The 26,701-nt window shown below is 37.5% G+C and overlaps 1 protein-coding gene across 1 annotated transcript in view; it reads left to right on the top strand.

The window, feature by feature from the left end:
• The window catches only part of LOC150076731 (centrosomal protein of 95 kDa-like), a 215,367-nt gene that overhangs the window by 142,236 nt on the left and 46,430 nt on the right, over window positions 1–26,701 (top strand). Inside the window, exons 12-13 of the mRNA XM_090386630.1 lie at window positions 13,811–13,903; window positions 17,222–17,291. Coding sequence (XP_090242756.1) covers window positions 13,811–13,903; window positions 17,222–17,291 — 163 coding nt within the window. The remainder of the gene's footprint in view (window positions 1–13,810; window positions 13,904–17,221; window positions 17,292–26,701) is intronic.

Below are 26,701 nucleotides of genomic sequence, written 5' to 3'. Positions count from 1 at the left end.
AAGCTTATTTAAACTCTAACAGGTAGCTAATTGATTTTTTAATAACTGAGAGCAAAGTAGAAGAGAAATTGTCGAACATAAGAAAGGCACCTAGGGTGGATGATATCTATCCAGTTATATTAAAGGAGGCGGCAAAGAAAGGAAGCAAACCCTTAGCCATAATTATGAGAGCATCGTTGTACTCAGGGGCGGTCTCCATGGACTGGATATGTGCAATTGTATCTCCAATTCACAAAGCGGGATCAAAGGGTGACATGAGTAATTACAGACCTGTTAGTTTAACATATTTTCAGGGAAAATAATGGAGTCACTGGTTAAAAAAGCATTGCAAAATCATCTAGACAAGACTGCAGGTTTGTTAAGGGGAAGTCTTGTCTGACCAGTTTGATTGGATATTACAATGTGGTCACAAAGGAATTGGATGCAAAAAATAATTTTGATATCATATAATTGGATTTCAGGAAAGCTTTTGATACTGTTGCATGGAAGACTACTGTACGAATGTGAGTAGTATGGCATTAAGGGCAGGTTGCCACAATGGATAAAAGGATGGCTGAGTGGGAGAAGAGAGTGGTAATCAATGGACACTGCTCTTCATGGACTAATATTATTAGTGGTGTTCCCCAGGGTTCAGTGTTGGGCCCATTGTTGTTTTCTGTATTTATCAATGATATTGATGAAGGAATTACGAGAAATCCTTGGCAAGGGATGCAAAGAAAAACAGCAAAGAGTTCTTTACTTATGTAAACTCTAGAAGGAAGGGGATGAATCAGATTGGTCCACTTGATATTGATGGTTAAACTGTTGATGACCCTGCTCAGGTAGCTAACAAACTAAATTCGAGTCTGCTGACGAGGCTACCAGTGACGGTCGTGTTCCAAGCCGCTAAGTGGATTTTTCTTATTTATTGATTTGAAATTATTGTTTTTCTAAAACTTTTGATTTAAATTTAGTAGTATAACATTATTTTGTGATTTTTTGATTAATTTGGTGTATTTATTCTTTACTCGGCCTTGTAAAAGTATCGGTAAGGGTTTCCACGTGTTCGTAACTACCGCTACCGTTAGTTACTTTCCTGCCATTGTGATACCGTACTAGATATACCGTAGGTTATATACCGTACTAGATAGCGTTAGTTGAACTTCGTTAGCAGTTAAATTGTACGTTTAAATAAATACATATAACGACTTAGATTACAAACGTAATATAATTAATAACATAATTAATTAATAAATTAATAGAATCATGACTCAGACCAGAGCAGCAAAGCAAAAGGCTCAAGCTAATGGAAGTGCTGTGGCTCAGAGCAGAACTGAGGGGGGCAGTTGTCCTCTGACTCACAGCCTTATAAAATGCACTGTTTGCTTGATGTTTGCAGAGCAATCGGGTACGGGACATGATACTGCCAAGGGGGATGTCTTTGTGTGTGCACGATGCAAGGAGTGTATCGATATCAGGCAACAACTCGGCGTTCTTATGGGCCTATATGAGAGCTTGAAGGACAGGGTGGATGCCCTCGAAGAAACTAAATTGAGGGGCCCATCAAGCTCTCAGCTGCTCACATCAACGCCAGAGCTTGCACTTGGGCATCGCGTGACACAGAGACAACCCCTAAGGCAGAATGCGCTGGTCCCGAAGGAACTAGTAGTTGTTGGTGACTCTATTGTCAGGGAAACGGGGAACATGCTTTGTAAAAAAGATAGGTGGAACAGGACCAGGGTATGTCTGCCAGGGGCAAAGGTTGATGACGTTGTAGAGCGAATATCATCTTTTAAGGGCACAAAAGGTGATATAGTTGTACACGTTGGCACTAATAATATTAAGAGTAGGAGACCGGCAGAATTTGAAAGTGTCTGCAATTCTGCCCAGACACGATAGGAGGGAGTATATGATGAGAGCCTTGTCAATCAATTCGGCCCTGGAAAGATTGTGCAAGGCTCAAGGGGTAGAATTTTTTTCAGCCTGGACTGTACTTGTTAACAGGAGAGATTGCTTCTACAGGGATGGGATACACTTAAATAGAAAGGGTGCAAGAATATTTGCTGATGCTATCGAGGCAGTGTTAGGTGGGTCGGAAAACTGCTAGCTTGGGGGGAGACAAAGACCAATAGATTGACAGTAGCCACTGGCAGAGGTGAAAGAGATTCTTGCACTGCTTCTATTAGAATGAGCAGAAGCCTGAAAAACAAGATGCATGGTATTTCAGAGACTGCTGGGAGCCATTGCGGTACAAGTAAACACATGGGTTGTGTTAGGGTAGCTAAGAATAGAAACAGGTGCAGGTATACTTGCGTGTACACCAATGCTAGGAGTTTAGTAAATAAATTTGATGAATTTGAGGTATTGCTCAAAACATCGAAGGCAGATATTGTTGGGATATCAGAGACGTGGTGTCACACAGATATAAGGGATGCGGAACTGCAATTTGGGGAGTACAACGTCCGTCTACAGAAAGGATAGACAGGATAGGAAGGGGGGAGGTGTTATGCTATTAGTTAAGAAACACATAAAAACCAAGGAAGTGGAGCCAGTCGACATCGCTGGACAGTGCAGTGTGGAGTCAGTTTGGTGTGACATAAACATTGGGAGATCAAAATTGAGAGTAGGAGTGTGCTATAGGCCTAATAACTCTCATGAGTATAATAAGAAACTGTACAGGGAAATAGAGTGGGCCAGTAAATCAGAGTGTCTTATAATGGGAGATTTTAATTTCCCAGATATTGACTGGATTTTGGGGGCTGGTTACTCACACACTAGCAGGGCTTTTGTGGATTTATTGGATGATTGTTTTCTACATCAGCATGTTCGGGAGGCAACTAGAGGGAGTAATACTCTTGATTTGATTATCAGCAGTGATTCTTCATGCATTAAGAATCTGCAGATAAATGAACCACTAGGTGGCAGTGATCACAGTGTGCTGAAGTGGATTTACTCAAAGAGGTAACTACCATTAGGGGTAAAGGGAAGGGTTATTGCTTCCGTAAAGGCGACTACGATGGACTGAGACAGTATTTAAATTCTATACAGTGGGACCAACTGATGATGTTACCAACAGCAAATTCAAAATGGGAAGCATTCAAAGACCTTATCTTGGAAGCTACTAGGCTTTACATACCAACTAAGAAATATTGTTCAAGGTTTAGGCCAAAATGGATGTCAGATGAACTAATGAGGCATATGGCAGAGAAGAAAAATGCATGGGATACTTACAAATTAACACATGACACAGAAGCCTATGATAGATACAAGTTGATATGCAACCAAGTTACAAAGGAGGTTAGGCAGGCGAAGGCAGATTACGAGAAATCCTTGGCAAGGGATGCAAAGAAAAACAGCAAAGAGTTCTTTACTTATGTAAACTCTAGAAGGAAGGGGATGAATCAGATTGGTCCACTTGATATTGATGGGTCAAGTGTTGATGATCCTGCTCAGGTAGCTAACAAACTAAATGAATATTTTGCATCGACATTCACACATGAGGAGTTATTCAGCGAGGGGAATGCCAGAGGTGTATTCAACTCTTACTGCTAGAGTAAGCTACAGAATCTTGAAATAACTGGGAGTAAAGTGGAGGAGAAACTGTTGAAGATAAACACAAGAAAGGCACCCGGGGTGGATGGGATCTATCCAGTTATATTAAAGGAGGCAGCAAAGGAAGTAAGCAAACCCTTAGCCATAATTATGAGAGCTTCCTTGGACTCAGGGGAGGTACCCATAGACTGGAAATGTGCAAATGTGACCCCAATTCACAAAGGAGGATCAAAGGCTGACACAAGTAATTATAGACCTGTGAGCTTAACTTCTGTTCCAGGAAAATTAATGGAGGCACTGGTTAAAGAAGCACTGCAGGATCATTTAGACAAGACTTCAGTTATAGCTCAGACACAGCATGGTTTTGTTAAGGGGAAGTCTTGCCTGACCAACTTGATTGGATACTATGATGCAGTCACAAAAGAACTGGATGCAGGGAATAACAATATATAATGCAAATATTATATACTTGGATCTTAGAAAGGCTTTTGATACTATTGCACATGGAAGACTGCTACACAAATTGGAGCAGTGTGACATTGGAGGCAAATTGCTGCTATGGATAAAGGGGTGGTTGAGGGGGAGAAGACAGAGAGTGGTAATCAATGGACACTGCTCATCGTGGACTGATGTTATTAGTGGAGTCCCTCAGGGCTCAGTGTTGGGTCCATTATTGTTTTCTGTATTTATAAATGATATTGATGATGGTATATCGGGCTTAATGTCCAAGTTTGCAGATGATACAAAGGTTGGCAGGGTTGTCAAGGACACTACTGACACTATGCTGCTGCAACAGGATCTGGAAAGGTTGAGCAGATGGGCTGAGAGGTGGCAAATGAAGTTTAACATTGACAAATGTAAAGTACTACACATGGGAAACAGCAACCCCAGAGCAACGTATCAACTCTGTGGTACAACACTGACAGTGGTAGAGAATGAAAGGGACTTGGGGGTGGTTGTGCAGGCAGATATGAAGTTCTCTGAGCAGTGCAGACAGGCTGCAAGAGTAGCTCATGGAGTATTGTCAATGATATACAGGAATTTTTCCAGCAGGGATAAGGAGGTGATTATTCCATTGTATAAGGCGATGGTCAGGCCACACCTAGAGTACTGTATACAGGTCTGGAGGCCTCATTTCAAGAAGGATGTAGAGCTGCTGGAACGAGTACAGAGAAGGGCAACAAGATTAGTGAATGGAACAAAGGGATGCTCTTACGAAGAAAGGCTTAAGTTTTGCAAATTACAGTGTCTGGAGACTAGGCACCAGCGAGGTGATCTGATAGAGGTGTATAAAGCCTTGAATGGTTTAAGCATGCTCAATGCTGATGAGATTCTTCCTCTAGCTCAGAAAAATCACCTGAGAGGGCATAAATTCAAATTGAGGAAAGACAGATGTAGGATAGACGTGCGGAAATTTGCCTTTAGCCAGCGGGTGGTTGGTTGGTGGAACAGACTTCCATCCCTTGTGGTGGAGGTTGATAGCCTAAATAAGTTTAAGGCTCAGCTAGACAGGTATTTTGAACGAACAGAGGGGTGAAGTGGAAGTGGTTTTTTTTTTTTTTTTTTCGCTGATGCTGCATAAGCTTGCTTTCTTGCATCAAATGCCTCTACTAATGCTAAATGAATATTTTGCATCGACATTCACACATGAGGAGTTATTCAGCGAGGGGAATGCCAGAGGTGTATTCAACTCTAGCAGTAAGCTACAGAATCTTGAAATAACTGGGAGTAAAGTGGAGGAGAAACTGTTGAAGATAAACACAAGATAAGGCACCCGGAGTGGATGGGATCTATCCAGTTATATTAAAGGAGGCAGCAAAGGAAGTAAGCAAACCCTTAGCCATAATTATGAGAGCTTCCTTGGACTCAGGGGAGGTACCCATAGACCGTAAATGTGCAAATGTGACCCCAATTCACAAAGGAGGATCAAAGGCTGACACAAGTAATTATAGACCTGTGAGCTTAACTTCTGTTCCAGGAAAATTAATGGAGGCACTGGTTAAAGAAGCACTGCAGGATCATTTAGATAAGACTTCAGTTATAGCTCGGACACAGCATGGTTTTGTTAAGGGGAAGTCTTGCCTGACCAATTTGATTGGATATTATGATGCAGTCACAAAAGAACTGGATGCAGGGAATAGCTTTGATATTATATACTTGGATCTTGGAAAGGCTTTTGATACTGTTGCACATGGAAGACTGCTACACAAATTGGAGCAATGTGACATTGGAGGCAAATTGCTGCTATGGATAAAGGGGTGGTTGAGGGGGAGAAGACAGAGAGTGGTAATCAATGGACACTGCTCATCGTGGACTAATGTTATTAGTGGAGTCCCTCAGGGCTCAGTGTTGGGTCCATTATTGTTTTCTGTATTTATAAATGATATTGATGATGGTATATCAAGCTTAATGTCCAAGTTTGCAGACGATACAAAGGTTGGCAGGGTTGTGAAGGACACTACTGACACTATGCTGCTGCAACAGGATCTGGAAAGATTGAGCAGATGGGCTGAGAGGTGGCAAATGAAGTTTAACATTGACAAATGTAAAATACTACACATGGGAAACAGCAACCCCAGAGCAACGTATCAACTCTGTGGTAATACACTGACAGTGGTAGAGAATGAAAGGGACTTGGGGGTGGTTGTGCAGGCAGATATGAAGTTCTCTGAGCAGTGCAGACTGGCTGCAAGAGTAGCTCATGGACTATTGTCAATGATATACAGGAATTTTTCCAGCAGGGATAAGGAGGTGATTATTCCCTTGTATAAGGCAATGGTCAGGCCACACCTAGAGTACTGTATACAGGTCTGGAGGCCTCATTTCAAGAAGGATGTAGAGCTGCTGGAACGAGTACAGAGAAGGGCAACAAGATTAGTGAATGGAACAAAGGGATGCTCTTACGAAGAAAGGCTTAAGTTTTGCAAATTACAGTGTCTGGAGACTAGGCACCAGCGAGGTGATCTGATAGAGGTGTATAAAGCCTTGAATGGTTTAAGCATGCTCAATGCTGATGAGATTCTTCCTCTAGCTCAGAAAAATCACCTGAGAGGGCATAAATTCAAATTGAGGAAAGACAGATGTAGGATAGACGTGCGGAAATTTGCCTTTAGCCAGCGGGTGGTTGGTTGGTGGAACAGACTTCCATCCCTTGTGGTGGAGGTTGATAGCCTAAATAAGTTTAAGGCTCAGCTAGACAGGTATTTTGAACGAACAGAGGGGTGAAGTGGAAGTGGTTTTTTTTTTTTTTTTTCGCTGATGCTGCATAAGCTTGCTTTCTTGCATCAAATGCCTCTACTAATGCTAATGCTAAAAGGTATATCAAGCTTAATGTCCTAGTTTGCAGACAATACAAAGTTTGGCAGGGTTGTTAATGACAGTATGCTACTGCAATAGGATATAGAACAGATGGGCTGAGAAATGGAAACTGAAGTATAACATTGACAAATGTAAACTACAGCTTATGGGGTGCAGTAACCCCAGAGAAATGTACCAACTGTATGGTGTTACATTCAGGGTATTGGAGAACGAAAGAGACCTGGAGGTAATTGTGCAGTCAGATATGAAGTTTTCTGAGCATTGCAGTCAGATATGAAGTTTTCTGAGCATTGCAGTCAATGATATACAGGAATTTTGCTAGCAGGGATAAGGAAGTCTTTATCCCCTTGTATAAGAAAATGGTCGGGTCACACCTGAGTACTGCATACAGGTCAGGAAGCCTCATTTTAGGAAGGGTCTAGATTTGCTAGAATGAGTACAGAGAAGGGCAACAAGACTGGTGAGGGGAACAAAGAGGAGATCTTACGAAGAAAGGCTTAAGTTCTGCAAATTGCAGCTTCTGGAGACTAGGCACCTGTGAGGTGATCTGATTGAGGTGTATAAGGCCTTGAATGGATTGAGCAGGTTCATTGCTGATGGGATTCCTCCTCTTGCTCAGATTAAGAACCTGATGGGGGCATAGATTCAAATTGAGAAAAGACAGTTGTCAGATAGATGTGCAGAAATTTGCCTTTAGCCAGTGGGTAGTTGATTGCTGGAATATACTTCCATCTGTTTTTGTGAAAGTTGATAGCTTAAATAAATTCAATGAAGAAGTGGAGAAACATTTGGAACGAATGGATGGGTGAAATGGGAAGTTTTTTTTTTTTTTTTTTTTTTTTTTTTTTGGCTGATGCTGTATAATCTTGCTTTCTTGCATGATATGCTTCTATTAATGTTAATGAGCAAAAAGAATAGAAAAGTTTGCTGTTTGTGGAAAACTGCACCCCAAAGTTGCCAAGTGAATGACCTACATAGAATCAGTGTTGAGAACTGCAACCACCTATTATGAAATCAGTTCCTCAGCTACTTAATCAAGGTGTAATTCAGTGCTTTAAGAAAAAGCTACCAAAGGATGCTATTAAACAAAATTTTGTGGTGTCTTGGAAGCAAAATCAATTTGAAATCAACATGCTACAGGCAATGCACATGTTTCAGCATTGGATAAGGTTAACAAAAAAGTTATTGCTAGCTTCTCTAAACACATTAAGGATAAATATTGTCACAACCATTGAAATGGTGAAAAAAGGACTTTATTAAAATATAAAAGAAAATATATGGAAACGTATTAAAATATTATACCTACAGGTAAAGGATAGAGTAAAAACTGATAAGAACAAATATAGAAACTAAAAGCAATGAAAACACAAATAAATATTCACAAAGTAGCTTTTGAGGCGATGTGCCTTCTTATCAAAGGCATCACAACATATCAGTATATCTGCAAAAGTGTAACCTACACATATCTGCTATTATTGAGTGTATGGAAATCGACAGTGAAAGAAGGGAAGAGGGAGAAAGGAAGAAAAAAATAGCAACTCTCAGACTCCGTGGAAGCAGGGTGATGAACATTTACCATATTCTTAACCTGCCATTTCTCTTCACGCTGCAGGATAACTGCTTCCATAATAGGATGTATGTGGGTTCCATGATTGTGATTAATTATGGAACCCACAACAGCTATATGGAGCATGTCCAACCAAGAGTGACGATGGGAATCATGTGTGCAGTCTAATATTTTAAAATCAGAATGCGAGTTATAATTATGTCCTGCTCACATCAATAATGTTCAGCAAATGGCAGAAAAGGCGAAATTGGCTTGGTGAATAGCCTTCTTGTGTTCAGGGCAAGTCTCGTTGGGACTTGCCACTGTAACAAACCCCACGATCTGGGCAAGTAATTTGATAAACCACATATGCATGTTGCTTTGCAGCAGGGATTAGATTTTACCCTAGAAACTATTGGCTGAATTTTTCCTGCCAGAGAGCTTAACCCAACCAATATGGTAATGACATAACACATTATTGGTGTGAGCAGCACATAAATTATAGCCCACATTCTGACATTGAAATATTAGACTACACACATGATTCCTGTCATCGTTCTTGGTTGGAAGCACTCCGTATAGCTGTTATGAATTCCATAATTAATCACAATCATGGAACTCACATACACCTAGTTATGGAAGCAGTTATCCTGCAGTATGACAAGAAACAGCGCGTTAATAATATGGTAAATCTTCACCTTACCTCAACAGAGTCTGAGGGCTGATATTTTCTTTTTATCTTTTCTTTTTCTCCCTTTCCCTTCCCACCCATTCCCTTTCCCTTCTTTTACCATTCACGATTTGTACATGCTCAGTGATAGCACATACATGTTGATTACACTTCTGCAGATATATTGGGATTTCATCTAGGTTGATCTAGGTTTCATCTACCTTATTATTAGGTGTATCAAAGAGGTACTTTCCCTCAAAAGATACTTTTTAAATAGTTATTTGTGGTTTTATCACTTTTAGTCTCTATATTGTTCTTATCAGTTTTCACTTTTTTGCTTTACCTGTATATATATGAATTTTAAGAGGTTTCCATATATTTTCTTTTACATTTTAATAAAGTTTTATTTCATTGTTTCATTGGTTGTGACAAGATTTATTCTTAATATGCTTATATTCAATGCTCAGGCCTTTTTGCTAATACTTCCTATATTCTGGATTTTCCCTTGAATGATGCAAAGAATGAAGCTTTGCATGCTTCTTCCTCTATTAATTGCAAAGAACAGTCCAATAGGAATAAAAAACCTTGTAGTGTGTCACCTAAATTTAGAGGGAAACATGTTTGAAAACTAAACAAAACTGTATGCAGACATTGGGAGTTTCTTTGAAGATCACTCATCGAGGATTAGAACTTCATATAATTTTTTTTCAAGCACAACCTAACACAAAAGCAATTTAGCTGCTGTCATGAGTCTTCTTAATCCTTTATTAAAACATGCTCTCCCATAAAAACAGTACATTTTGACAGATTATTTTCAAGTATTAAACCAATTCCCAACTTAACTGTATCTTTGATATTTTATTAGATATTTTCCTTAATGTTTTAATTTCTGTAGTTTTTCATTTTATTTTTGCTATTATACCTCTTGTTTCAGTTACATACATTACTACAGGTTTTGCTTAATGATTGATAAAAATAAAATTTCAAGGTTGATGTGTCTAAATTTGTTGAGATACAGTGGGCAAAGTGAAGAATGGTAGCAATTTCAGTAGGCTACTTCAAAAAAATTTAGATAAACTATACAGATTGGCTGAAAAATGGCAATTGAAGTTTAACATCGATAAATACAAGGCACTACACTGGGAATGAAGAAACCGGAAAAGCATACCACTTGGATAGTGCTAAACTGAAGGTAGGTGTGAATGTGTTAGCATTAGGCAAACAATACAACAAAGGAAGCTTACAAAGCATTAGCAAAAAAAAAAAAAAAAAAAGTTTCCACATTGCATGTCCTTTCTCTTTAGTAGTTTGTCTTCCCTCCTTGAATTCATTCAAATTATCCACTTCCACAATAGCAAATGGAAGTTTGCTATTGTGGAAGTGGATAATTTGATAATTCTAACAATCTACCACTGGCTGGCGGAAGACAAACTTTGCTCATCTATCCTTAACCCCCCCCATGTGTCAGAGCAAGAGGAAGAGTGCCTCTTGCTCTGAATGAATAAATGAATTGAACTTGCTCAATTCATTCAAAACACCTTAGCACTGCAATTTGCAGAACTGCAGAATTTTTTGATTGGATCACCCTTTTGTTCCCCTTACCAGTCTTGTTGCCCTTCTCTGCAACTGCTCCAACAGATTTACATCCTTCCTAAAATGAGACCTCCAGACCTGTATGCAATACTCAAGATGCTGCCTAACCATTGCCTTGTACAATAAGATAATTGCCTCCTTATGCCTGATAGCCACATTCCCGTATATCATTGACAAAACCCTGTGAGCTGTCCTGACAACCTGTATGCACTGTTCAGAGAACTTCATATTTGACTGTATAATTTAGATGTTAAGCCTGATGGTCATAAATAGTAAGGACAATGTGGCTAGCTATGATCACCTAAATTTTGAGGACTCTGAACAGGTGTTTCTGTACTCATTTAATGAACTAATGATAACACTCCAATGTGCCATGAAGGGCTTATTTTCAAAAGAAAATGGCATCAATAACTGAGTGCCAAGTGAGATACTTATACTTTTGATGGGATATCCTTGAGAGTGCAGTGTTAGAACTATAAGTTGTGAATGAAAAATGAAGGAAATGGTATGTGCCTGCAGGAGACAGTTGAAGATTACAAGAATCAAATCTAGGATTTGAATCAGATTAAAAATCTTTGTGAAGCTCCTAAAGATGGATTGGTTCCTAATAACTCCATAGTCTTTCCAAATGATGCAGAGGGAAATATTAAATCTGGCAAGAGAGATAGGGAATCAAAATAAAATCTAAGAGAAAAGAAATAGGGAATCAAAATAAAATCTAAGAGAAAAGTAGGTTCTGCTCATTAAAGCAAAGGAGGGCTCTACGTTAAAAACAAGTGAGGATGCTAAAAAAAGACAATGAAGGAATTGTGCAGAATGCTGAGGGGAGTAAGTCAGAAAACTTTGTAAAATAATTAACTATGGTTGTTTTAGTAATGAAAACCAAGAACTTGAGGATATAAAGTAAAATGAGCGGATGAAAAGTCTGAGAGTGACTTTCTTCAAACTTAGGCAGCCAGGACCAAGAATAATTTTATATAATGTGGATAGACAAGTATCTAAGGATGGCTTGACACAGGATTGTTTCGTGAAAAACTTAGTTCATATGGAACTAAATAAGGGGGGGCCTCCATAGCCAAGTGGTCAGGAGTGGGAATGCAGTAGCACATGCTGTTTGATTACCCTGGTCTACTCAAACAGCACATGCTGTTTGAGTAGACCAGGGTATAAGCCCCTGACTACTAAATGCGGCCGTTCTGTCAACCTGCACTGGACCAGTGGGGCAGATTATGGTCCATTTCCCTCAACATGAATTCTTGAGCTTCCATACTGCAGTGGATTGATAATGGCTGCAGTTTGCCTTTTTTAAATAAGGGGGGAGGGAATGTTATGTTTTTCCAGCAAAAATACATCGAAGTGAAGGTAATTGGGTGTGTTATCAGCATGTGTTAGATATTTAGAAACACATCAGAGGATATTTATTAATTGCCAGTGTTTTGAGCATATGGCAAAACATGTAGGAAAAAGGATTCTACCATGGTATGTCCTTGCATTCTACAATGCAAGGACACACATATTCACATGACTAATATACAAAAGATGGCTGTTTGTTTGAATTTTCGGGTAAGAACTCTTCCAGAAAACCATTCAGTAAGAGATAAGAAATGTCCTCAGTGTATACTAATGCTGAAATTGGCTAAGGAGAGAATGGGTCAATCTGAGGTTAGTAACAGACTATCGTTTCAGTTTTTTTACTTCAAATTAATGAATGCACAATGGTCAAGATCTGCAGCAGATGAGTGGACAGTGAAAGAAGTGAAAGAACTCAAATTAAGTTTATTAACTCATCATTAATAAACTTAATTTGTGTTGCAAGTGATTTGTAACAAAGAGAAAATAGACATTGTACAGTAGTGGACAAAAAAACTGCATCACTTGTGAATTTTGCAAATAATGTGTTTTGTGCTGCATTGTTGGTTTTGTTTTTTGTTTTTGTTTTTTGTTTTGGTTTTTAGGAGCATTAGCAACTAAGGCCATATTGCTCCGGGAATATGCGGTAGCCATTGCCTGACCTTCCCGCATCCTCCGTATTTGGTGGTGACAAGCTCGAACCCCGGTCTAATCAAGAAGCGTGTGCTACGCACTGCTGCTCCTTCCCACCTGGCTATGGAGGCGCCACATTGTGGGTTGCAGAAATGTTAAAATGCATTTGTTAAATGGGATATATATATCTCTGTGAATGAAATCCAATAAAAAGGCTCCACCTGATATACCTAATTGCCATAAATATCTTCCCAAAGAGTAAAATGCATAATTAATGGAAGTATGAGACATCATGCAAATGGCGATCATGACAACCAAACATGCATTTTATTGCATTTACTTGTACAAACTGAAATGACAAGTTAACGTAATAGTGTTATGTACTGTAAATCAGCAAAATAACTCCTTGATATTTTGTTGTTCCTCCTCGAGCTGCAATTAGTTACAGCCTTGCAATGATCTGGCATAGAGTTAATCAACAAACAACAAAAACTGAATGTTTTAATACATTTGGTTCTTGTTTATTAGTGGTTTTGCAGTGCAGCATTATAGGGCATAACACATTCAACAGTGTCTTTGAACACCTGCTCTAGACGCATGTCTGCTTCTATGCTGAGTACACTTATAAACTTAATTAATGAATGAATGTTAGTACATTCTTTGTAATTACACTTCAAGTTGCAAAAGATCTTTATTTTTGTCATTCTCTATTGATAACTCTCTACAGCCCCTGTATATGTTCTTGCAGGTAGTGTACTTTAAAGTGCCAGAGATATCCACTTCAATTTAAGTCAGCTGGTGATATTCATCACTTTAAACTATTGATATAGTTTCCCATTGTTGATATGCAATGCTGTGTTTCTTACCCAGCTCTTTTTTTTTTTTTTTTTTTTTTTTTGACATTTTATGGAATTCATTTTTGTATGGCACTGGATTTTAATGCAAGATGGCTGCCATAATATATTTCTGCTCCATCGTGTGACACACACACACCTGACTTAATTTTATGCCTGGTGATGCAGATGCAGCAAGACAATGTCATTTTTTAATGCATAGCAAACATTTTCAGGCATAATTTAGCAAGCTTTTTGTAGTTTAGTAATTTAAGAAAAATTTTTTATAACCATGACTTGTTGTGCAACTCTCATAATGGTTTTACTTTTCAATAGGCTGTCGAAGAGCAATATGCAGAGAATAACATAGATATGATGAAAGAAGTGCTTGAATTATTTAATAGACAAAGGAAAGAGACATCACAGATTGTTAGTTGGATTGTTTTTGTTTTTTTGTTTGATTATGACTGTATAATTTTGTAAGTTTTTAAAAATTTATAGTTTTTTATCTTTGTGTGTGTATGGTGTTTTGTTTTACTATTAACTTGGAAGAATTGTTCCAGTACATTCCAGGTAAGAGACATCTGTATTAAAATATTTCTGAATGTTAACAGATATATGTATTAAAAAAAAAAAAAGCCCATTGGATCTACTGAAGAATATTTTGTTAATAATTATTACAAGAAAATTTTCAGCAGTGACTTGTCGTGTATTAAGAATTTGCAAATAAAAGAACGGCTAAGTAGCAGTGACCACAGTGTATTGATGTAGGATACTCAAAGATGTAACTACACTGAAAGGACAGAATTCATGGGATACCTGTTTCCTGGGCAACCCGATGCTGCACCCCTCTCACTGGTGGACGAACCCACCTCAAATTACTTCATGTAGATGGTAATTTGAGGTCAGTATGGATAAATGTCATGAGTTAACTGACTTTGAAAGAGGGATGATAGTGGGTGCCTGATGCATGGTCACTCTATCGCGGAGGTGGTACAGAAAATGCACTATCCTCATTCGACAGTATCAAGAATGTATTGGGAATATGCCATTTCCAGAATAACATCTCGTTGTGGACAGTCACTGTGGGCAGAGAAAGGTGGTGGATGAACATGGCTGTCGATGTCTGTCTTGCATTGTTTTAGCCAACCAGAGAGTGACAGTGGCACAAATAACCACTAACTTTAACAAGGGAGGTGCCAGAAATGTCTCCACCAAGACCATTAGGCGATCATTAGCTGCAATAGGTTATGGGAGCCACCGACCAACCAGAGTCCCATTACTAACATCATGACACAGGACTTATGCCTCAACTGGGAAAAATAAAATTGGCACTGGACCTTGGATGATTGGAGACGGGTCTCCTGGTTCAATGAGTCCCATTTCCAGCTATTTCGAGTGGATGGGACAGTGCATATCTAACGGAAACTGCACAAAGCTATGCAACCATCATGTTAACAAGGAACTGTTCAGGCAGGTAAATGGTCTGGGGCATGTTCAACTGGCACATTTTGGGACCTCTGGTATGTCTAGATGCATCTCTAAACGGTCCAGATTACATGTCCATCCTTGCAAACCATCTGCATTGCTTCATGCTCATCGTGCACTTTCAGGACAATGGACTCTTCTAGCAGGACAGTGCATCTCCTCACAGAGCCATGGTGACAAGAACATGGTTCGAAGAGTATTCTACAGATTTTACCACCATGGAATGGTCTCCCTGTTCACTGGACATATGAACCCTGTGGAGCATCTTTGGGATGATGTGGAAAAGTCTGTTCGAGCATTGGATCCTCCACCGAGAAATGCAACAGAATTATGGGCAGCTGTGCAGCAAGCATGGATGGAAATATTATTAGTAACAATAACTATTATTAGTAGTGACAAATAATACAAGAAGCAAGGTTATAACAGCAAAGAAAAAAAAAAAATACTTCCAATTTAACAGTTTCCCTAGTTCTTCTTTGAATTTATTCAAGCTACTCACTTCCACAACACCAGAGACTTCTAGCTCTGGTGTTGTGGAAGTGAGTAGTTTGAATAAATTCAAAGAAGAACTAGGGAAACTGTTAGATTGGAAGTGTTTTTTTTTTTTTTTTTTTTTTTGCTGTTATAACTTTGCTTCTTGTATTATTTGTCACTACTAATAATAGTTATTGTTACTAATAATTTCCTTAGCAGAATTGGGGGGGGCCCAAAAATTAAAACGAAAATTGGCATCTTTCAGGAGCTCTGCCACTGTTTGGCTATGAATGGGGCTGCCATTACTGCTGGGTTAATGATCACCCATTGAGAAGGAATTCTATATCCACAGTTTTGCAAAATATGCTACATTTTGCCTTTCACTTTAACAAAATTCTCATGGCTAGCATAGTGGTTCGCTCTCCTTCCATATTGTAGTAAATTGTAGTGAAAATATTTGAATTTGAAACTTAAACCTGTTTCAGTGAAAGGAATTTATAAGAGGTTTTTTTTTTTTTTTTTTTAATGCTGTGGCTGAATTAGTTTGGATTGAGGGTTGTATGCTCCCCCCCCCTGCAAGAAACTTGAAAATCAGACAAATCCTACCATAAAATATATGCACATCTGCAGTCCTCTGTACAAATCCAAAACATCTAAACTCAAGCTAAGCAAACCCTGCTCCACACAAAAAAAATAACTTGATCATCTACTACTAGTTCCTTAAATACTGATCCCCAGGTAGCATTGCTCTTCACAAAAAAACCCTACAACCTTGATATCTATCACTACTTCCTTATCTCCAGGTAATTCTCCACTGGGGAGAAGAAAACTTGGTTAACTTGTGTCTTTCATAAACCTGGTTCCCCTCCCTCCTTTTTTTTTTCTTCTTTTTTTTTGTGAAAAAGACCTATGCTCCAGTGCTCTTCTTTAGCAACACTCTGATTTCTAGATGATAATGCTTCTTTACTAGGAATAACCCCGACCACTAAACTTTCTTGATTTAAATATATCACAAATATTTCTTTTTCAGCATTTAAAAAAAAAAAAAAAAAAAACCCGTCCTCTTAAGCTCTCAGTATTACTTGAAAAGCTGCTAGGTAGTGTTGCCAGAACTTTAGCTTTTAGAATTTGAATTATCATTTAATGACTGTTTTACCTATCCACTCCACTCAATCATAAGGATGTTCATTTTTAGCACACCCATGGCAATGGTCTTTTGAATTGATTTTACCTTTTTCTTCCAGATCACTCAATATACAGATATCAGCTAATCAACAATCGGTCACATTTCAGCTTCAAGTTGCCTGAATAATTTTTTTTTCTTTATTTATTTTATTTTATTTTTTTGTTTATCCCTTCTACTTCTGTTCTCTGTAATAATCTTCTTTTGTATGTATTTCCTGAAAGTTGTAATCTGCATTAATTGAAGTCCAACATCAACAAGTATCTCAGTATTTTCAGCTCTCACATAGTATTTTAGTACTATAGATTTCAATAACCTTTCACATTCGAAGTTATCTTAAAAAAAAAAAAAAAACCTTCATTACATATTTTTTAATTCCTTTTTCAGAAGTAACTAATTCCACTTTTAACTTAATCTGGATGCTTAAATTTGTAATTTTAAGTACCGGTCTGTTTATCTTTATTCTTGAGATAGTCTACCAACAAGAGCAAAAAATGAAATACAATAAGTGCTTTTTATTATAATAATTATTATAATCACATTTTGCACTATGATGCAAATGATTATGAATAACAAACATACAACTTTACTTGCACATATAGGAAAAGAGGTATAAAAGAGCCCTGAAACCAGTGAAAGGCAAAGTGAAAATACCTGTATGCAAGAAATCATGTAAGAATTTGGCTGTGCTTCTATCTCTTTTTTTTTTTTTTATAGTTACATTTTTGGCATAATTTAAATGATAACTTTGTTTTATTGCACTTATTCAGTATAACTTTATATAACATTTATTTACTCCATATATAATTTACTCAATATTGCTCTCATCCACACACAGTAACATGTAATTAAAAACTGTTCAGTCATAATCACGTTAGTGATTGTATATGATTTTCTAAGGTTAGAATAATGGATAAAATACCACTTATGATAGTAAATTTTTTATTTATTCAGAAAATATTTTTTTGAATAAATTATAATTAAGCAAATTTGTAGTAATCATTTTTAAAATAGCTTAATGCAGTTTTTTAATATAAGTAATCAATAAAACATTAAGGAAATCAATTTTTCAGTTATTCATTCAATGTGGCTATCCAATTTTGAATAAAGAAATTTGTACAAAACAGCAGAAGTTATAAACTTGACTGTTGGCAGGTTGAGAGAAATTCTGTTTGTATTCTGTGTCTGTGGTCAAAATCTAAACATCCTCAAAGCTTCTCTTATTCTGTATAAGTTTCTGATCAGTGTCATGCCACTTCTAAGCCTAAGTTAAGTTATACTGACATATCAGCATTGTAAATATTTTGCACTCCATAGTAAAGCAGTTTTTAAGGTTATTGCATTAATGTTTATATTATATGAAATAAAATGTAGTTGTGGATAATTGATTATGGTCACAAGTTTGCGTAACCACCAGTTTTATTTTTTTAAATCATATGAAATTGATATGCAACTATAAATTATTTTAATTACTCAATACTCTACTATAATCTGCTTTGAAGCAATATTGGTTACTCCTGCACGAGCGCAACATGTCAACACGACACCAACAATATTATAATTTTTGTGCTGTCTTGCATGATTGATAGTGAACTAGCAAACTGAGTATAATAACCTGTGTTCCCTAGTATTTCCATGCACATTCAAAAGTCTAGGTGCACAGTATCATCAGAGCCATGTAGCTTCATTGAATTGCAGAACATTTGCAACTCATTAGTTAAATGAATGTTTTTTAGACATTTGTTTTGTTGAGCTTTTGCACAAACAAAACAAGTGCAGAATTATGTGATTATTGCAGCCTTATGAATATCTTTTAAATTTAAAAGCATTAGTTGTAATAAAAATTGTAAGTAATGATTGAAATAAAATTTTTTTAAAAATCAAAACTCATTGCAAGTTTTGATTTTTAAATCTCATCTTATATCATTAGCTGCCACTGGTTGATGATGTGTTGCTAATTGCACATTCAAACCTCCTTACTGTGATGAGTATAACAGACAGTTATACAGAGAAATAGAGTGGGCCAGTAAATCAGAATGTCTTCTAATGGGAAATTTTAACTTTCTAGATATTAACTGGAACTTGTAGGTTGTCACACACATACATACACTAACAAGTCTTTTGTGGATTTATTGTATAACTGTTTTCTACAATTGCATATTATAGAAGCAACAAGAGAGAGCATTACCCTTGAACTGGTTATCATCAGTAATTTTTCATGCATTAAGAATCTGCAGATAAAAGATATACTTGATGGCAGTCATTGCAGTATATAGATGTAATTACCATCAAGGCTAGAGGGAAGGGCTTTTTCTTTCATAAAGGTGACTACAGTGATCTGAGACAGTTTTTAAATTTTATATGGTGGAATATTAACCCCAAATTCTGAATGGAAAGCATTCAGGGAAGGCCTTGAATGGGTTGAGCATGCTGAATTCTGATGGGATCCTTCCATTTGTTCAGATTACGAACCTAAGGGGGCATAAATTCAAATTAAGAAAAGACAGATGTAGAATAGATGTGCGGAAATTTGCCTTTAGCCAGCAGGTGGTTAATTGCTAGAACAAACTTCCATCTGTTGTTGTGGAAGTTGATAGGTTAAATAAATTTAAAGAAGAACTGGACAGGCATTTGGAGGGAATGGTGTGATTTTTTTTTTTTTTGGCTGATGCTGCATAAGCTCATACACTTGTTGTTTTTTTTTTTTTTTTTGCATCACATGCCACTACTACTACTACTACTACCACTACTACATAGAAGCTATTAGGCTTGTCATACCAACTAACAGATGCTGTTCAAGGCTTAGACCTAAATGGATGCCAGATGAACTAATGAGACTATTGGCATGGGATGAATATAAATTATCAGATAATACAGAAGCCTACAGTAGATATAAACTAGTCTGCAATCAAGTGACAAAAGAAGTTAGGTAATCTAAGACAGATTATGTGAAGTCTTTGGCAAAGGATGCAAAGAAAATAACAAAAACTTCTTTACTTATGTAAACACTAGAATAAAGGGATGAATCATATTGGTCCACTTGATATCAATGGTTTAATTGTTGATGCCCCTGCTCAGGTTGCTGAAAAATTGAATGGATATTTTGCATCTTCATTCACACCCACAAGGAATCCTTTAGGGAAGGATGCCATAAGTTTATTAAACTCTAACAGGGAACAAAATGATGTTATAACTCTGAGAGGAAAATGAAAGAGAGATTGTTGAAGTTAAACACAAAAAAGCACCTGAGGTGGATGGGATCCCTTCCAATTATATTAAGGGAGGCAGCAAAGGAGGAAGCAAACCTTAGCCATAATTATGAGGGCATCTTTGGATTCAGGGGGTGGTCCCTCTGGACTGGAGATGTGCAACTGTATCCCTAATTCACAAAGCAAATTAAGGGTGACCTGAGTAATTACAGACCTTTTAGCTTAACTTCTGTTGCAGGGAAAATAATGGAGTCACTAATTAAGGAAGTAATGCAGGCCCACCTAGATCGGAGTTCAGTTATACATCAGTCACAGCATGGAGTTGTTAAGGGGTAATCTTGTATGACCAATATGATTGGATACTATGATGCAATAACCAGCTACCGAATGAAAAAAAAAATAATTTTGATATCATATACTTGAATTTCAGGAAGGCCTTTGATACTGTTGCACATAGGGCTACAGTACAAATTGAAGCAGTGTGGCTTTAAGGCTTTAAGTTACTGCTTTGGATAAAGGTATGGTTGCGTGGGAGAAGACAGAGTATTTATAAATGGGTACTTCTCTTCATGGGCTAGCCTTAGTTGCTGATATGCCAATAAAACCCAAAACAACCAACCAACCAATCTCTTTATGGGCTAATGTTATTAGTGTCATCCCACAGGGTTTGGTATTGGGCCCATTGTTGTTTTCTATATTTTTTAATAATATTGATGAAGGTATATCAAGTTTAGTGTCTTAAGTTTGCAGATGACAAGGATTGGCAGGATTGTTAACGACAGTAATAAAAGTATGCTACTACACCAAGATCTAGGGGAAAAAAAATGGCAGATTGGCTGAGAAATACAATTTAAGTTTAACATTGACAAATGCAAGGTACTGCATATGTGTAGCAGTCACCCCAGATTAATGTATCAAATGTGTGTTACAGTCAGGGTACTGGAAAATGAAAGAGACCTGGGAGTAATTGTGCTGTCAGATATGACATTCTCTGAGCAGTGGTGACAGGCTGCCTGGAGAGGTCATGGGATTTTGTCAATGATATACAGGAACAAGAAATACCTGTTTGTATAAGGCAATGGTCAGGCCACATTTTGAGCACTGCATGCAGGTCTGGAGGTCTCAATTTATGAGGGATGCAGGGCTACTGGAATGAGTGCAGAGAAGGGCAATGAGATTGGTGAGGGGGGGAACAAAGGGGGTGCTCTTACCAAGAAAGGATTCATTTCTCCAAATTATCTGGAGACTAGGCACCTGCAATGTGATCTGATTGAGGTGTTTAAGGCTTTGAATGGATTGTGCTTGCTCAATCAATATTCACATTAAAGAACATGCAAGTATAATGTTGACGGCGCCTCCGTAGCCAGGTGGGAAGGTGCAGCAGTGCATAGCACATGCTTCTTGATTAGACCAGGGTTAGAGCCTGTCACCACCAAATACAGAGGATGTGGAAAGGTCAGGGAATGACCACCGCATATCCCGAGCAATATGGCCTTAGTTGCTAATGCTCCTAAAAACCAAAAAAATAACTAACTAAATAATGTTGACAAAAAAAAGTGAATACATGAATTTGAATAATTCAAGAAAGTGGCATGAAGAGAAGCAAACTCCTAAATCGAGTTCATTATAATGCTGAATGACTACATTTCAGAATTCATCAGTGGAATTCCATCATTAGGGTGAATGGTGAATTCTTCCCTTTGGCCTGATCAGGATATAGTTTCAATCAGTGAAATATGAAGAAATGGAGGAAAACATAAAACATAACTTAAAATAATAGAGAAAATAACAAAAAATGAGATACGTTTAAAAAAATTTTCCTGACTATGAAAAAAAAAGTAAAAGGTGAATGGATCTGTTTAAATCATTATCAGGGGGAAAAAAATTCTATTAAAGTTCTGTTAAAACAATTCTTCAAATATAATTTGTTTTTATATTTGATAATTTCTGGGAAATTATACATTGCCCAACTGAGATTTAGTTGGACAATATATCTGAAAGGTATCTAGTGTAATTTTAAGCATTGTTATGTCAATTAACTCAGAGTTAACCTTATTCCTGCTGCTTAATATCAACCAGTAGGAATAGGGTTAACTCTAAGTTATTCTAGGTTTTTGAATGCACACAACATACAGTTCAACCTGCAGACTGGTATTGTTTATGGCTCATGTAATCTGCTCCAAAGATCACCAACACAACCAACCATTCTCTAGTCTCTGCATTGATGAGGGTACCAGATTGCATTCTAGTATACACTGTTGGAATATGTTTCACTGATTTTCAGTGTAGTTCTGATCTGGAAGCTGGAGAAGTCAGTAAAGGTGAATAAATTCATCGTCACATTCCTTAAACTGAGCACAAACAGATCTTGTATGATAATGTGACATTATATAGTGATTATCTCCTTTGAGTTAAAAAGGAAGCATTACAGATTGTACCTGATCAGTAGATTTTGGATTATATGCAACTGCATATTGTGGCCAATGTAGTCATTAGTGCATATAGTGTATATATTGTTATAAATGCATATAACACAAATATTACAAGCAGTGCTGCATATTCCTTCATTTTTTCAAATGTCGATCTTGAAATTACATAACAAAGCACCATATCACAATTAAATTATTATTTTTTATTATTATTATTATTTTTAAGTTAATATAATCTGCTTGATGTTATTAATGCATAATTGTCCTTTACTTTACCCATATTTAAGTTTTGTACTTACCCTGTATTATATTTCCGGTGAGATGGTATCTCTGCCACTGCTTGTTAACCCGACTTAGTGCCGTGAAAGGTTTGTAAAGTTAGTGTACCTGTGTGTACCTATGAACCTTACAATAAAAATCATATTTATTTCTATCAAATGAAACAGTTTTGTTAAAGATGCCAAAAATTAAATCTGTTACAAAACTTCATATGGAATCATGGAGAACATTTTACTATGACAGGCATTATTGTGTTTTCTCTTTGCTAAAAGAACGTTCCTTGCAAGGAATAAATTCGAGATCGATCAACATGTGAAAACAGCATTGCCCATTATCACCAAGCAAAGGGAAAGCAAGGAAAGATTTCCAGAGTAGTCACATTTAATCAAGCCATGTACTTCAAAAGAAGGGAAAAGTGATTTTTAAAAGGCCCTGGTAAGCAACAGTATTCCTTTCAATAGGTTAAACAAACTGAGTCTTCAAGCAATTTTTGAAAAAATATTGTATAAAAAAAAATATTCCAGACCTTGAGAAAGAATTACTTTGACATTACATATGAAATTCATCAAGATATTAGAGAAAACTACATTTGGATGTCCGTTGATGAAACGACAGACATTTCTAGTTGTTATATTGCACATTTTATATCTGGAAAATTAGATGCAGAACATTGCATACTTGCTTCTGAGATCCTCAGAAAGGCGAATTACTCTGTAATAGCATGATTTTGTAATGATTGTTTGCAGTTATTATGGCCGGAATTGACCATAGTGAAAGAGTGCATTTTTGTTAGTGACACTGCTTCATTAAAAGCCACCTCTGCATTACAAGTTTTCTATCCAAATCTGATCTGTTACTTGCTTAGCTCATGGCCTAACATAGTTTGGCAGAGGCAATTCAGGAGAATTTCAGTGAAATGAAACTTGTTTCTGGTATAAAAAGATTTTGTCAAAAGCTTAAAGAAATATGCTATCTACTCTTTCCCTCCCATCTTATCTTGTTCTCAGAAGATGGGATAAGGAATATAGTTACAAGCAGTGTTGTTCTGTGCTAAAAATTTTGATTTTATAAAAGAATTTGTTCGTTCCTTGGATAGTATGCATTCAGCGGCTATTGGTAGTACTAAAGCAGTGCTTTCTGATCCTTTGGCTAGAAAACATTTAGTATTAGTATTAGTAGAGGCATATGATGCAAGAAAGCAAACTTATGCAGCATCAGCCAAGAAGAAAGAAAAAAAAAAAAAAAAAAAACACTTCCACTTCACCCCTCCGTTCGTTCGAAATACCTGTCCAGCTGAGCCTTAAATTTATTTAGGCTGTCAACTTCCACAACAAGGGATGGAAGTCTGTTCCACCAACCAACTACCCACTGGCTAAAGGCAAATTTCTGCACATCTATCCTACATCTATCTTTCCTCAATCTGAATTTATGCCCTCTCAGGTGATTATTCTGAGCAAGAGGAAGAATCCCATCGGCATTGAGCCTGCTCAAACCATTCAAGGCTTTATACACCTCTATCAGATCACCTCGCCGGTGCCTAGTCTCCAGACACTGTAATTTGCAGTGTCTGGAGACTAGGCACCACTTAAAACTTAAGCCTTTCTTCGTAATAGCAACCCTTTGTTCCATTCATTAATCTTGTTGCCCTTCTCTGTACTTGTTCCAGCAGCTCTACATCCTTCTTGAAATGAGGCCTCCAGACCTGTATACAGTACTCAATGTGTGGCCTGACCATTGCCTTATACAAGGGAATAATCACCTCCTTATCCCTGCTAGAAAAATTCCTGTATATCATTGACAGGACACCATGAGCTACTCTTGCAGCCCGTCTGCACTGCTCAGAGAACTTCATATCTGATTGCGTGATTACCCCCAGGTTCTTTTCATTCTCTACCACTGTCAGTGTAGTACCACCGAGTTGATACGTAGCTCTGGAGTTGCTGTTTCCCATATGTAGTACTTTACATTTGTCAATGTTAAATTTCATTTGCCACCTCTCAGCCCATCTGCTCAACCTTTCCAGATCCTGTTGCAGCAGCATAGCGTCAGTAGTGTCCTTAACAACCCTGCCAACCTTTGTATCGTCTGCAAACTTGGACATTAAGCTTGATATACCATCATCAATATTATTTATAAATACAGAAAACAATAATGGACCCAACACTGAACCCTGAGGGACTCCACTAATAACATTAGTCCATGATGACCAGTGTCCATTGATTACCACTCTGTCTTCTCCCCCTTAACCACCCCTTTATCCATAGCAGCAATTTTCCTCCAATGCTACACTGCTCCAATTTGTGCAGCAGTCTTCCATGTGCAACAGTATCAAAAGCCTTTCTAAGATCCAAGTATATAATATCAAAGTTATTCCCTGCATCCAGTTCCTTTGTGACTGCATCATAGTATCCAATCAGATTGGTCAGGCAAGACTTTCCCTTAACAAAACCATGCTGTGTCTGAGCTATAACTGAAGTCTTGTCTAGATGATCCTGCAGTGCTTCTTTAATTTTCCTGGAACAGAAGTTAAACTCACAGGTCTATAATTACTTGTGTCAGCCTTTGATCCTCCATTGTGAATTGGGGTCACATTTGCACATCTCCAGTCTATGGGTACCTCCCCTGAGTCCAAGGAAGCTCTCATAATTGTGGCTAAGGGTTTGATTTCTTCCTTTGCTGCCTCCTTTAATATAACTGGATAGATCCCATCCACCCCAGGTGCTTTTCTTGTGTTTATCTTCAACAATTTCTCCTTCACTTTACTCTCAGTTATTACAAGATTATCTAGCTTACTGCCAGAGTTGAATACACCTCTGGCATTCCCCTCGCTGAATAACTCCTCATGTGTGAATGTCGATGCAAAATATTCATTCAATTTGTTAGCTACCTGAGCAGGATCATTAACAGTTGAACCATCGATATCAAGTGGACCAATCTGATTCATACCATTCCTTCTAGAGTTTACATAAGTAAAAGAACCCTTTCTGTTTTTCTTTGCATCCTTTGCCAAAGATTTCTCGTAATCTGCCTTCACCTGCCTAACCTCCTTTGTAACTTGGTTACAGATCAACTTATATCTATCATAGGCTTCTGTGTCACGTACATGTGACACAGAACATATAACAGAACATAACACATAACACTTCTGTGTTATACGTATCCCATGCATTTTTCTTCTCTGCCATATATCTCATTAGTTCATCTGACATCCATTTAGGCCTAAACCTTGAACAATATTTCTTAGTTGGTATGTAAAGCCTAGTAGCTTCCAAGATAAGTTCTTTGAATGCTTCCCATTTTGAATTTGCTGTTGGTAACATCATCAGTTGGTCCCACTGTATAGAATTTAAATACTGTCTCAGACCATTGTAGTCACCTTTACGAAAGCAAAAACCCTTCTCTTTACCCCTGATGGTAGTTACCTCTTTGAGTAAATCCCACTTCAGCACCCACTGTGATCACTGCCACCTAATGGTTTCTTTATCTGCAGATTTTTAATGCATGAAGAATCACTACTGATAATCAAATCAAGAGTATTACTCCCTCTAGTTGCCTCCCAAACATGCTGATGTAGAAAACAATCATTCAATAAATCCACCAAAGCCTTGCTAGTGTGTGAGTGACCAACCCACGAATTCCGGTCAATATCTGGGAAATTAAAATCCCCCATTATAAGACTCTCTGATTTACTGGCCCATTCTATTTCCCTGTACAGTTTCTTATTATACTCATGAGAGTTATTAGGCCTATAGCACACTCCTACTCTCAATTTTAAACTCCTAATGCTTATGTCACACCAAACTGACTGAACATTGCACTGTCCATCCATTCAACTGGATGCACTTCCTTAGATTTTATATGTTTCTTAACTAACAGCGTAACCCTCTCCTCCCTGCATATCCTGTCCATTTGTTCTGTACATATTGTACTCCCCAAATTCCAGTTCTGCTTTTCTTATATCTGTGTGACACAACGTCTCTGCTATCCCAACAATATCTGCCTTTGATGTTTTGAGCAATACCTCAAATTCATCAAATTTATTTACCAAACTTCTAGCATTGGTGTACACGCAAGTATACATGCACCTGTTCCTATTCTTAGCTACCCTAACACAACCCATGTGTTTACTTGTACTGCATTGACTCCCAGCAGTCTCTGAAATATC

This window comes from Mastigoproctus giganteus, chromosome 12, assembly GCF_048544385.1.
Source record: "Mastigoproctus giganteus isolate SK-2022 chromosome 12, ASM4854438v1, whole genome shotgun sequence".
Classification (NCBI taxonomy): domain Eukaryota; kingdom Metazoa; phylum Arthropoda; class Arachnida; order Uropygi; family Thelyphonidae; genus Mastigoproctus; species Mastigoproctus giganteus.
Note: the sequence above shows the minus strand (reverse complement) of the source record. Positions and strands in the feature narration are given on the sequence as shown.